This window comes from Oncorhynchus gorbuscha, linkage group LG01, assembly GCF_021184085.1.
Source record: "Oncorhynchus gorbuscha isolate QuinsamMale2020 ecotype Even-year linkage group LG01, OgorEven_v1.0, whole genome shotgun sequence".
In the NCBI taxonomy this organism is placed as follows: domain Eukaryota; kingdom Metazoa; phylum Chordata; class Actinopteri; order Salmoniformes; family Salmonidae; genus Oncorhynchus; species Oncorhynchus gorbuscha.
In genome coordinates this window covers 2,013,808-2,027,691 of record NC_060173.1, presented here as the reverse complement: position 1 = coordinate 2,027,691, position 13,884 = coordinate 2,013,808, and the positions used below count along the sequence as shown (strand labels likewise).

The following is a 13,884-nucleotide window of genomic DNA, read 5'->3' as shown; positions in this document are numbered from 1 at the left end:
TACTGGACAGAGGGCAGGATACTGGACAGAGGGCAGGATACTGGACAGAGGGCAGGGTACTGGGCAGGGGGCAGGGTACTGGGCAGGGGGCAGGGTACTGGACAGAGGGCAGGGTACTGGACAGAGGGCAGGGTACTGGACAGAGGGCAGGGTACTGGACAGAGGGCAGGGTACTGGACAGAGGGCAGGGTAACTTGCCTCTAACCAATCAGGAGTATCAAAGCCAGTGACACATTTTCAAAACACCACTTTACCCACATGTGTTCTGGCTCTTGCTCAACCCATCGTTTTATTGGACCAATCAGAATGGTTAGAATTTGTTTGCGTTCTAGAAATCGTCAGGGAGGTGCTCAGATCCAGACTCATTGAGTAGAAGAATCTAACGTCTGTTGGCCGGAGCAAGGAGTTTGGGTAGCCAGGCAGATGTGAACCAATCCCTTTTACACAGACCTCTCTTTTCATCCAAACCTCCATATTTAGCTCAAGGAGTGCAAGTACAATGGTAGAGAATGTACAGTACGATGAACTTCTATGAAAATATTGACAGACCCTTATAGAATTCTCTGTCCATCCATCTCTCCCTCTTTCCATCTCTCCCTCCCTCTCCCTCCCTCTCCCTCCCTCCCTCTCCCTCTCCCTCCCTCTCCCTACTTCTCCCTCCCTCTCCCTCTCCCTCTCCCTCTCCCTCTCCCTCTCCCTCTCCCTCTCCCTCCCTCTCTAGCCCAATGCCCACCTATCGCGTCGACGCTGATAAAGGTTTTAACTTCTCCCTGGCGGACGACGCCTTCGTATGTCAGAAGAAAAATCACTTCCAGGTCACCGTGTACTGCGGCATGCTGGGAGATCCCAAGTACATCAAGACCAGCGATGGCCTCCAGCCTATCGACTGCTTCTACCTCAAACTCAATGGGGTTAAGGTGAGGGTAGAGAGGTGATCCAATTTGTGAATGCCTAATCATCCCCTAGCCTTTACCTTCTAGCTGACGTCCTTCCTGTAGGTGTAAGATAATTGGATAAGTTTTAGACAAAATGGTAATTGGTCCAACTTGCCTTTGGATTAGCAAGTGGGAGTTTTGGGCTCCTTTTCCAAACCCTTCAGAGCTACAGGAGGAAGGGGCCAGTGTTTGATTTAATGTAATGCTACTTTCTTCCGAACCCTCTCCTGTGTTGTCTCCCAGCTGGAAGCCATGAACCAGTCCATCAACGTGGAGCAGTCCCAGTCAGACCGCAGCAAGAGACCCTTCAAACCAGTACTGTGAGTAGAGACCCTTCAAACCAGTACTGTGAGTAGTGAGACCCTTCATACCAGTACTGTGAGTAGAGAGACCCTTCAAACCAGTACTGTGAGTAGAGAGACCCTTCAGACCAGTACTGTGAGTAGAGAGACCCTTCATACCAGTACTGTGAGTAGAGACCCTTCAAACCAGTACTGTGAGTAGAGAGACCCTTCAAACCAGTACTGTGAGTAGAGAGACCCTTCAAACCAGTACTGTGAGTAGAGACCCTTCAAACCAGTACTGTGAGTAGAGAGACCCTTCAAACCAGTACTGTGAGTAGAGAGACCCTTCAAACCAGTACTGTGAGTAGAGACCCTTCAAACCAGTACTGTGAGTAGAGACCCTTCAAACCAGTACTGTGAGTAGAGAGACCCTTCAAACCAGTACTGTGAGTAGAGAAACCCTTCATACCAGAGTTTCAGTCTTCTAGCACTGATTTGTCCATTAGTTAGAGAATGATTGTAATCCCGCTGGATAAGAGCATCTGCTAAATTACTCAAATGTAAATAGGTTCATCACAGAGAGAGGAAAATACTCTAGAAATACTCTCAGGGGTTAAAAATACTCTATAATTTTCTCAGGGGTTAGAAATACTCTATAAATACTCTCATGGGTTAAAAATACTCTATAATTCTCTCAGGGGTTAAAAAATACTCTATAAATACTCTCAGGGGTTAAAAATACTCTCAGGGGTTAAAAATACTCTCAAGGGTTAAGACAAGTGGACACGGTATAATGTATATAAAGGGTTAAGACAAGTTGAAAAGGTAAATACTGTATCTAAGGGGTTAAGACAAGTAGAAAAGGTAAATACTGTATCTCAGGGGTTAAGACAAGTAGAAAAGGTAAATACTGTATCTCAGGGGTTAAGACAAGTTGAAAAGGTAAATACTGTATCTCAAGGGTTAAGACAAGTAGAAAAGGTAAATACTGTATCTAAGGGGTTAAGACAAGTTGAAAAGGTAAATACTGTATCTAAGGGGTTAAGACGAGTAGAAAAGGTAAATACTGTATCTAAGGGGTTAAGACAAGTTGAAAAGGTAAATACTGTATCTAAGGGGTTAAGACAAGTAGAAAAGGTAAATACTGTATCTCAGGGGTTAAGACAAGTTGAAAAGGTAAATACTGTATCTAAGGGGTTAAGACAAGTTTAAAAGGTAAATACTGTATCTCATTTAACATTACATTTAAGTCATTTAGCAGACGCTCTTATCCAGAGCGACTTACAAATCTCAGGGGTTAAGACAAGTAGAAAAGGTAAATACTGTATCTAAGGGGTTAAGACAAGTTGAAAAGGTAAATACTGTATCTAAGGGGTTAAGACAAGTTGAAAAGGTAAATACTGTATCTCAGGGGTTAAGACAAGTAGAAAAGGTAAATACTGTATCTAAGGGGTTAAGACAAGTAGAAAAGGTAAATACTGTATCTCAGGGGTTAAGACAAGTAGAAAATGTAAATACTGTATCTAAGGGGTTAAGACAAGTTGAAAAGGTAAATACTGTATCTCAGGGGTTAAGACAAGTAGAAAAGGTAAATACTGTATCTAAGGGGTTAAGACAAGTAGAAAAGGTAAATACTGTATCTCAGGGGTTAAGACAAGTTGAAAAGGTAAATACTGTATCTCAGGGGTTAAGACAAGTTGAAAAGGTAAATACTGTATCTCAGGGGTTAAGACAAGTTGAAAAGGTAAATACTGTATCTAAGGGGTTAAGACAAGTGGACACGGTATAATGTATATAAAGGGTTAAGACAAGTTGAAAAGGTAAATACTGTATCTAAGGGGTTAAGACAAGTAGAAAAGGTAAATACTGTATCTAAGGGGTTAAGACAAGTTGAAAAGGTAAATACTGTATCTAAGGTGTTAAGACGAGTTGAAAAGGTAAATACTGTATCTCAGGGGTTAAGACAAGTTGAAAAGGTAAATACTGTATCTCAGGGGTTAAGACAAGTGGACACGGTATAATGTATATAAAGGGTTAAGACAAGTTGAAAAGGTAAATACTGTATCTCAGGGGTTAAGACAAGTGGACACGGTATAATGTATATAAAGGGTTAAGACAAGTTGAAAAGGTAAATACTGTATCTCAGGGGTTAAGACAAGTGGACACGGTATAATGTATATAAAGGGTTAAGACAAGTTGAAAAGGTAAATACTGTATCTAAGGGGTTAAGACAAGTAGAAAAGGTAAATACTGTATCTAAGGGGTTAAGACAAGTTGAAAAGGTAAATACTGTATCTAAGGTGTTAAGACGAGTAGAAAAGGTAAATACTGTATCTAAGGGGTTAAGACAAGTTGAAAAGGTAAATACTGTATCTCAGGGGTTAAGACAAGTAGAAAAGGTAAATACTGTATCTCAGGGGTTAAGACAAGTAGAAAAGGTAAATACTGTATCTAAGGGATAAGACAAGTTGAAAAGGTAAATACTGTATCTAAGGGGTTAAGACAAGTTGAAAAGGTAAATACTGTATCTCAGGGGTTAAGATGAGTAGAAAAGGTAAATACTGTATATAAAGGGGATAAGACAAGTAGAAAAGGTAAATACTGTATCTAAGGGGATAAGACAAGTTGAAAAGGTAAATACTGTATCTCAGGGGTTAAGACAAGTTGAAAAGGTAAATACTGTATCTCAGGGGTTAAGACAAGTGGACACGGTATAATGTATATAAAGGGTTAAGACAAGTTGAAAAGGTAAATACTGTATCTCAGGGGTTAAGACAAGTGGACACTCAGGGGTTAAGACAAGTATAATGTATATAAAGGGTTAAGGCAAGTTGAAAAGGTAAATACTGTATCTAAGGGGTTAAGACAAGTTGAAAAGGTAAATACTGTATCTAAGGGGTTAAGACAAGTTGAAAAGGTAAATACTGTATCTAAGGGGTTAAGACAAGTAGAAAAGGTAAATACTGTATCTAAGGGATAAGACAAGTTGAAAAGGTAAATACTGTATCTCAGGGGTTAAGATGAGTAGAAAAGGTAAATACTGTATATAAAGGGGATAAGACAAGTAGAAAAGGTAAATACTGTATCTAAGGGGTTAAGACAAGTTGAAAAGGTAAATACTGTATCTAAGGGGTTAAGACAAGTTGAAAAGGTAAATACTGTATCTAAGGGGTTAAGACAAGTTGAAAAGGTAAATACTGTATCTAAGGGGTTAAGACAAGTTGAAAATGTAAATACTGTATCTAAGGGGTTAAGACAAGTTGAAAAGGTAAATACTGTATCTAAGGGGTTAAGACAAGTTGAAAAGGTAAATACTGTATCTAAGGGGTTAAGACAAGTTGAAAAGGTAAATACTGTATCTCAGGGGTTAAGACAAGTAGAAAAGGTAAATACTGTATCTAAGGGGTTAAGACAAGTAGAAAAGGTAAATACTGTATCTAAGGGGTTAAGACAAGTTGAAAAGGTAAATACTGTATCTAAGGGGTTAAGACAAGTTGAAAAGGTAAATACTGTATCTAAGGGGTTAAGACAAGTTGAAAAGGTAAATACTGTATCTAAGGGGTTAAGACAAGTTGAAAAGGTAAATACTGTATCTCAGGGGTTAAGACAAGTAGAAAAGGTAAATACTGTATCTAAATGTTTAATGTGTCATGTGTGTGTTTTCAGGGTGACACTGCCCCCGGAGCAGGTTACCAAGGTAACAGTGGGACGACTCCACTTCAGTGAGACCACAGCCAATAACATGAGGAAGAAAGGCAAACCGAACCCTGATCAGAGGTACTATAGGATACAGCAATACCAGTGTTCTATAAGGGGTTAAGACAATATAGTCACAGCTAAAGGGGCAGGTAGCCGAGTGGTTAGAGCGTTTGGACTAGTAACTGAAAGGTTGCAAGATTGAATCCCCGAGCTGACAAGGTACAAATCTGTCTTTCTGCCCCTGAACAAGGCAAATATGAATTTGTTCTTAACTGACTTGTCTAAAAATAAAGATAAAACAATTGAATAATGTGATCGAATAATCCTCTTTTTGAACTTTCCAATGTTCTTTGAATCCCACATTGCCTTCTTTAAAGTGTGTTTACTTTACTTTTTGGCAGTCAAATACATTTCATGGAAAATACAAAGACACAAATGTGGATGAATTGTTTTGAATTGTTTTACTTCATAGGTACTTCATGTTGGTGGTAAGCGTTGCAGGCCCAGGCCCAGACCCAGACCCACAGTCAGAGCTTCACGGTGGCCGCGCAGGTGTCCGAGAGGATCATCGTCAGGGTAACCTCTGTCAGTCTGGCCGTGTCTGTCTGACCGTCCTCTTCTGATCTATCTCAATAACCTCTGTCAGTCTGGCCGTGTCTGTCTGACCGTCCTCTTCTGATCTATCTCAATAACCTCTGTCAGTCTGGCCGTGTCTGTCCTCTTCTGATCTGTCTCAATAACCTGTCAGTCTGGCCGTGTCTGTCTGACCAAGGGGTCCTCTTCTGATCTATCTCAATAACCTCTGTCAGTCTGGCCGTGTCTGTCTGACCGTCCTCTTCTGATCTATCTCAATAACCTCTGTCAGTCTGGCCGTGTCTGTCTGACCGTCCTCTTCTGATCTATCTCAATAACCTCTGTCAGTCTGGCCGTGTCTGTCTGACCGTCCTCTTCTAATCTACCTCAATAACCTCTGTCAGTCTGGCCGTGTCTGTCTGACCATCCTCTTCTAATCTACATCAATAACCTCTGTCAGTCTGGCCGTGTCTGTCTGACCATCCTCTTCTAATCTACCTCTATAACCTCTGTCAGTCTGGCCGTGTCTGTCTGACCATCCTCTTCTAATCTACCTCAATAACCTCTGTCAGTCTGGCCGTGTCTGTCTGACCGTCCTCTTCTAATCTACCTCAATAACCTCTGTCAGTCTGGCCGTGTCTGTCTGACCGTCCTCTTCTGATCTATCTCAATAACCTGTCAGTCTGGCCGTGTCTGTCCTCTTCTGATCTGTCTCAATAACCTCTGTCAGTCTGGCCGTGTCTGTCCTCTTCTGATCTGTCTCAATAACCTCTGTCAGTCTGGCCGTGTCTGTCTGACCGTCCTCTTCTGATCTATCTCAATAACCTGTCAGTCTGGCCGTGTCTGTCCTCTTCTGATCTGTCTCAATAACCTCTGTCAGTCTGGCCGTGTCTGTCCTCTTCTGATCTATCTCAATAACCTCTGTCAGTCTGGCTGTCTCTGTCCTCTTCTGATATACCTCAGTATTTACCTAGCAGGAAATAAACTGAAATTGTGCTCATGATTCCAAAATGAGAATTGTAGTTTCCTTACTGAATTGAAATGTAAAGAGACCCAACCCTGATACCCATCTGTCTACATCTGTTGTGGTCTACATTCATACAAACGCAGATCAGCTTGTTGAGGAAGCTACTCGGTGTGGTACTAACACTGCAAACGCAGATCAGCTTGTTGAGGAAGCTACTCTGTGTAGTACTAACACTGCAAACGCAGATCAGCTTGTTGAGGAAGCTACTCGGTGTAGTACTAACACTGCAAACGCAGATCAGCTTGTTGAGGAAGCTACTCGGTGTGGTACTAACACTGCAAACGCAGATCAGCTTGTTGAGGAACCTACTAAGTGTGGTACTAACACTGCAAACGCAGATCAGCTTGTTGAGGAAGCTACTACTGGTGTGGTACTAACACTGCAAACGCAGATCAGCTTGTTGAGGAACCTACTCGGTGTGGTACTAACACTGCAAACGCAGATCAGCTTGTTGAGGAACCTACTCGGTGTGGTACTAACACTGCAAACGCAGATCAGCTTGTTGAGGAACCTACTCGGTGTGGTACTAACACTGCAAACACAGATCAGCTTGTTGAGGAAGCTACTCGGTGTGGTACTAACACTGCAAACGCAGATCAGCTTGTTGAGGAACCTACTCCGTGTGGTACTAACACTGCAAACGCAGATCAGCTTGTTGAGGAACCTACTCGGTGTGGTACTAACACTGCAAACGCAGATCAGCTTGTTGAGGAACCTACTCGGTGTAGTACTAACACTGCAAACGAAAGAGGAATCCAGGACCTGTAGTTACATATGTAACTCAAATCATCTTTCACATCTCAACTTTACACTTTCTCCGTCTAAATATCTCGGTGTTATCTGTCCCTCCCTCTCTGGGTTTCCAGGCGTCTAACCCGGGTCAGTTTGAGAGTGACAGTGAGGTGTTGTGGCAGCGTGGCCAGCTACCTGACTCAGTGTACCACCACGGCCGGGTCGGTATCAACACAGACCGACCAGACGAGGCCATGGTAATCCACGGTAACCTGAAGGTCATGGGGTCACTGGTACACCCGTCCGATATACGGCTGACCGCTAAAGAGAACGTCCACGAGGTGAGGAGGATGTATGTGGTGTATGTTCTGCATGTGTTTGTGAAGTTCATCCAACTATAGCTATATGTTCTGTACGTTCTATATGTTCTATATTATCTGTATGTTCTGTATGTTCTGTAGGTTCTGTATGTTTTATATGTTCTGTATGTTCTGTATGTTTTATATGTTCTATATGTTCTGTATGTTTTATATGTTCTATATGTTCTGTATGTTCTATATGTTCTATATGTTCTGTATGTTCTGTATGTTCTATATGTTCTGTATGTTCTATATGTTCTGTATGTTCTGTATGTTTTATATGTTCTATATGTTCTGTATGTTTTATATGTTCTATATGTTCTGTATGTTCTGTATGTTCTATATGTTCTGTATGTTCTATATGTTCTGTATGTTCTATATGTTCTGTATGTTTTATATGTTCTATATGTTCTGTATGTTCTGTATGTTCTGTATGTTCTGTATGTTCTGTATGTTCTGTATGTTTTATATGTTTTATATGTTCTGTATGTTCTGTATGTTCTGTATGTTCTGTATGTTTTATATGTTCTGTATGTTCTGTATGTTCTGTATGTTTTATATGTTCTGTATGTTCTGTATGTTCTGTATGTTCTGTATGTTCTGTATGTTCTGTACGTTCTGTATGTTCTGTATGTTCTATATGTTCTGTATGTTCTGTATGTTCTGTATGTTCTATATGTTCTGTATGTTCTGTACGTTCTGTATGTTCTGTATGTTCTATATGTTCTGTATGTTCTATATGTTCTGTATGTTCTGTATGCTCTATATGTTTGTATGTTCTATATGTTTTGTATGTTCTGTAGGTTCTGTATGTTCTATATGTTCTATATGTTCTGTATGTTCTGTAGGTTCTGTATGCTCTGTATGTAGCTCCACAGTAACATCCATACATTGTCATCCTCTCTCTCTCTGTGTGTGTGTGTGTGTGTGTGTGTGTGTGTGTGTGTGTGTGTGTGTGTGTGTGTGTGTGTGTGTGTGTGTGTGTGTGTGTGTGTGTGTGTGTGTGTGTGTGTGTGTGTGTGTGTGTGTGTGTGTGTGTGTGTGTGTGTGTGTGTGTGTGTGTGTGTGTGTGTGTGTGTGTGTGTGTGTGTGTGAATAGGTAAACACTACAGACAACCTGAAGCGGATCAGTCAGATGAGGCTGGTTCATTATCAGTACAAGCCTGAGTTTGCTTCCAGCATGGGCATCGACTCCAGCCCAGAGACTGGTAACCAAGACAACCAACAGCAATCAATAGACAACCAATAGCAATCAATACACAACCAATAGCAATCAATACACAACCAATAGCAATCAATACACAACCAATAGCAATCAATAGACAACCAATAACAATCAATACACAACCAATAGCAATCAATACACAACCAATAGCAATCAATACACAACCAATAGCAATCAATAGACAATCAATAGCACTGAAATCTATTGCATTCCTATTGTATCTGTGATCTGTTATTTTGTGTATACATCCTCCCTGTAGATTGGATTTGTGTTGTGATGCCCCATATTGTCTGTCTCTACCTATATACAGCCTGCTCCCCCATATTGTCTGTCTCTATACATCCTGCTCCCCCATATTGTCTGTCTCTACCTCTATACATCCTGCTCCCCCATATTGTCTGTCTCTATACATCCTGCTCCCCCATATTGTCTGTCTCTACCTCTATACATTCTGCTCCCCCATATTGTCTGTCTCTACCTCTATACACCCTGCTCCCCCATATTGTCTGTCTCTATACACCCTGCTCCCCCATATTGTCTGTCTCTACCTCTATACATCCTGCTCCGCCATATTGTCTGTCTCTACCTCTATACATCCTGCTCCCCATATTGTCTGTCTCTACCTCTATACATCCTACTCCCCATATTGTCTGTCTCTACCTCTATACAGCCTGCTCCCCCATATTGTCTGTCTCTACCTATATACAGCCTGCTCCCCCATATTGTCTGTCTCTACCACTATACATCCTGCTCCCCCATATTGTCTGTCTCTACCTATATACAACCTGCTCCCCCATATTGTCTGTCTCTACCTCTATACACCCTGCTCCCCCATATTGTCTGTCTCTATACATCCCGCTCCCCCATATTGTCTGTCTCTACCTATATACAGCCTGCTCCCCCATATTGTCTGTCTCTACCTCTATACATCCTGCTCCCCCATATTGTCTGTCTCTATACATCCTGCTCCCCCATATTGTCTGTCTCTACCTATATACAGCCTGCTCCCCCATATTGTCTGTCTCTACCTATATACAGCCTGCTCCCCCATATTGTCTGTCTCTACCTCTATACAGCCTGCTCCCCCATATTGTCTGTCTCTACCTCTATACATCCTGCTCCCCCATATTGTCTGTCTCTACCTCTATACATCCTGCTCCCCCATATTGTCTGTCTCTACCTCTATACATCCTGCTCCCCCATATTGTCTGTCTCTACCACTATACATTCTGCTCCCCCATATTGTCTGTCTCTACCTATATACATCCTGCTTCCCCATATTGTCTGTCTCTATACATCCTGCTCCCCCATATTGTCTGTCTCTACCTATATTACATTTACATTTAAGTCATTTAGCAGACGCTCTTATCCAGAGCGACTTACAAATTGGTGCATTCACCTTATGACATCCAGTAGAACAGCCACTTTACAATAGTGCATCTACATATTTTAAGGGGGAGGGGGGGTGAGAAGGATTACTTTATCCTATCCTAGGTATTCCTTAAAGAGGTGGGGTTTCAGGTGTCTCCGGAAGGTGGTGATTGACTCCGCTGTCCTGGCGTCGTGAGGGAGTTTGTTCCACCATTGGGGAGCCAGAGCAGCGAACAGTTTTGACTGGGCTGATCGGGAACTGTACTTCCTCAGTGGTAGGGAGGCGAGCAGGCCAGAGGTGGATGAACGCAGTGCCCTTATTTGGGTGTAGGGCCTGATCAGAGCCTGGAGGTACTGAGGTGCCGTTCCCCTCACAGCTCCGTAGGCAAGCACCATGGTCTTGTAGTGGATGCGAGCTTCAACTGGAAGCCAGTGGAGAGAGCGGAGGAGCGGGGTGACGTGAGAGAACTTGGGAAGGTTGAACACCAGACGGGCTGCGGCGTTCTGGATGAGTTGTAGGGGTTTAATGGCACAGGCAGGAGCCCAGCCAACAGCGAGTTGCAGTAATCCAGACGGGAGATGACAAGTGCCTGGATTAGGACCTGTGCCGCTTCCTGTGTGAGGCAGGGTCGTACTCTGCGGATGTTGTAGAGCATGAACCTACAGGAACGGGCCACCGCCTTGATGTTAGTTGAGAACGACAGGGTGTTGTCCAGGATCACGCCAAGGTTCTTAGCGCTCTGGGAGGAGGACACAATGGAGTTGTCAACCGTGATGGCGAGATCATGGAACGGGCAGTCCTTCCCCGGGAGGAAGAGCAGCTCCGTCTTGCCGAAGTTCAGCTTGAGGTGGTGATCCGTCATCCACACTGATATGCCTGCCAGACATGCAGAGATGCGATTCGCCACCTGGTCATCAGAAGGGGGAAAGGAGAAGATTAATTGTGTGTCGTCTGCATAGCAATGATAGGAGAGACCGTGTGAGGTTATGACAGAGCCAAGTGACTTGGTGTATAGCGAGAATAGGAGAGGGCCTAGAACAGAGCCCTGGGGGACACCAGTGGTGAGAGCGCATGGTGAGGAGACAGATTCTCGCCACGCCACCTGGTAGGAGCGACCTGTCAGGTAGGACGCAATCCAAGCGTGGGCCACGCCGGAGATGCCCAACTCGGAGAGGGTGGAGAGGAGTATCTGATGGTTCACAGTATCGAAGGCAGCCGATAGGTCTAGAAGGATGAGAGCAGAGGAGAGAGAGTTAGCTTTAGCGGTGCGGAGCGCCTCCGTGATACAGAGAAGAGCAGTCTCAGTTGAATGACTAGTCTTGAAACCTGACTGATTTGGATCAAGAAGGTCATTCTGAGAGAGATAGCGGGAGAGCTGACCAAGGACGGCACGTTCAAGAGTTTTGGAGAGAAAAGAAAGAAGGGATACTGGTCTGTAGTTGTTGACATCGGAGGGATCGAGTGTAGGTTTTTTCAGAAGGGGTACAACTCTCGCTCTCTTGAAGACGGAAGGGACGTAGCCAGCGGTCAGGGATAAGTTGATGAGCGAGGTGAGGTAAGGGAGAAGGTCTCCGGAAATGGTCTGGAGAAGAGAGGAGGGGATAGGGTCAAGCGGGCAGGTTGTTGGGCGGCCGGCCGTCACAAGACGCGAGATTTCATCTGGAGAGAGAGGGGAGAAAGAGGTCAGAGCACAGGGTAGGGCACTGTGAGCAGAACCAGCGGTGTCGTTTGACTTAGCAAACGAGGATCGGATGTCGTCGACCTTCTTTTCAAAATGGTTGACGAAGTCATCTGCAGAGAGGGAGGAGGGGGGGGATATATATATATATACATCCTGCTTCCCCATATTGTCTGTCTCTATACATCCTGCTCCCCCATATTGTCTGTCTCTACCTATATACACCCTGCTCCCCCATATTGTCTGTCTCTATACATCCTGCTTCCCCATATTGTCTGTCTCTATACATCCTGCTTCCCCATGTTGTCTGTCTCTACCTATATACACCCTTCTCCCCCATATTGTCTGTCTCTATACATCCTGCTCCCCCATATTGTCTGTCTCTACCTATATACACCCTGCTCCCCCATATTGTCTGTCTCTATACATCCTGCTTCCCCATATTGTCTGTCTCTATACATCCTGCTTCCCCATATTGTCTGTCTCTATACATCCTGCTTCCCCATATTGTCTGTCTCTATACATCCTGCTTCCCCATATTGTCTGTCTCTACCTCTATACATCCTGCTTCCCCATATTGTCTGTCTCTATACATCCTGCTCCCCCATATTGTCTGTCTCTACCTATATACACCCTGCTCCCCCATATTGTCTGTCTCTATACATCCTGCTTCCCCATATTGTCTGTCTCTATACATCCTGCTTCCCCATGTTGTCTGTCTCTACCTATATACACCCTGCTTCCCCATATTGTCTGTCTCTATACATCCTGCTTCCCCATATTGTCTGTCTCTACCTATATACATCCTATACATCCTGCATATCCCCATATTGTCTGTCTCTATACATCCTGCTTCCCCATATTGTCTGTCTCTATACATCCTGCTTCCCCATATTGTCTGTCTCTATACATCCTGCTTCCCCATATTGTCTGTCTCTATACATCCTGCTTCCCCATATTGTCTGTCTCTATACATCCTGCTCCCCCATATTGTCTGTCTCTATACATCCTGCTTCCCCATATTGTCTGTCTCTATACATCCTGCTCCCCCATATTGTCTGTCTCTATACATCCTGCTCCCCCATATTGTCTGTCTCTATACATCCTGCTCCCCCATATTGTCTGTCTCTATACATCCTGCTTCCCCATATTGTCTGTCTCTATACATCCTGCTTCCCCATATTGTCTGTCTCTATACATCCTGCTTCCCCATATTGTCTGTCTCTATACATCCTGCTTCCCCATATTGTCTGTCTCTATACATCCTGCTTCCCCATATTGTCTGTCTCTATACATCCTGCTTCCCCATATTGTCTGTCTCTATACATCCTGCTTCCCCATATTGTCTGTCTCTATACATCCTGCTTCCCCATATTGTCTGTCTCTATACATCCTGCTTCCCCATATTGTCTGTCTCTATACATCCTGCTGTCCCCATATTGTCTGTCTCTATACATCCTGCTTCCCCATATTGTCTGTCTCTATACATCCTGCTTCCCCATATTGTCTGTCTCTATACATCCTGCTTCCCCATATTGTCTGTCTCTATACATCCTGCTCCCCCATATTGTCTGTCTCTATACATCCTGCTTCCCCATATTGTCTGTCTCTATACATCCTGCTCCCCCATATTGTCTGTCTCTATACATCCTGCTTCCCCATATTGTCTGTCTCTATACATCCTGCTTCCCCATATTGTCTGTCTCTATACATCCTGCTTCCCCATATTGTCTGTCTCTATACATCCTGCTTCCCCATATTGTCTGTCTCTATACATCCTGCTTCCCCATATTGTCTGTCTCTATACATCCTGCTTCCCCATATTGTCTGTCTCTATACAGCCTGCTTCCCCATATTGTCTGTCTCTATACATCCTGCTCCCCCATATTGTCTGTCTCTATACATCCTGCTTCCCCATATTGTCTGTCTCTATACATCCTGCTTCCCCATATTGTCTGTCTCTATACATCCTGCTCCCCCATATTGTCTGTCTCTATACA

The 13,884-nt window shown here is 43.7% G+C and overlaps 1 protein-coding gene across 1 annotated transcript in view; it reads left to right on the top strand.

The window, feature by feature from the left end:
• Positions 1-13,884, top strand: part of myrf (myelin regulatory factor) — a 108,476-nt gene that overhangs the window by 70,924 nt on the left and 23,668 nt on the right. Inside the window, 7 exon segments of the mRNA XM_046297264.1 lie at positions 722-917; positions 1,179-1,255; positions 4,886-4,996; positions 5,391-5,427; positions 5,429-5,494; positions 7,385-7,591; positions 8,709-8,817. Of these exon segments, the coding sequence (XP_046153220.1) occupies positions 722-917; positions 1,179-1,255; positions 4,886-4,996; positions 5,391-5,427; positions 5,429-5,494; positions 7,385-7,591; positions 8,709-8,817 (803 nt within the window).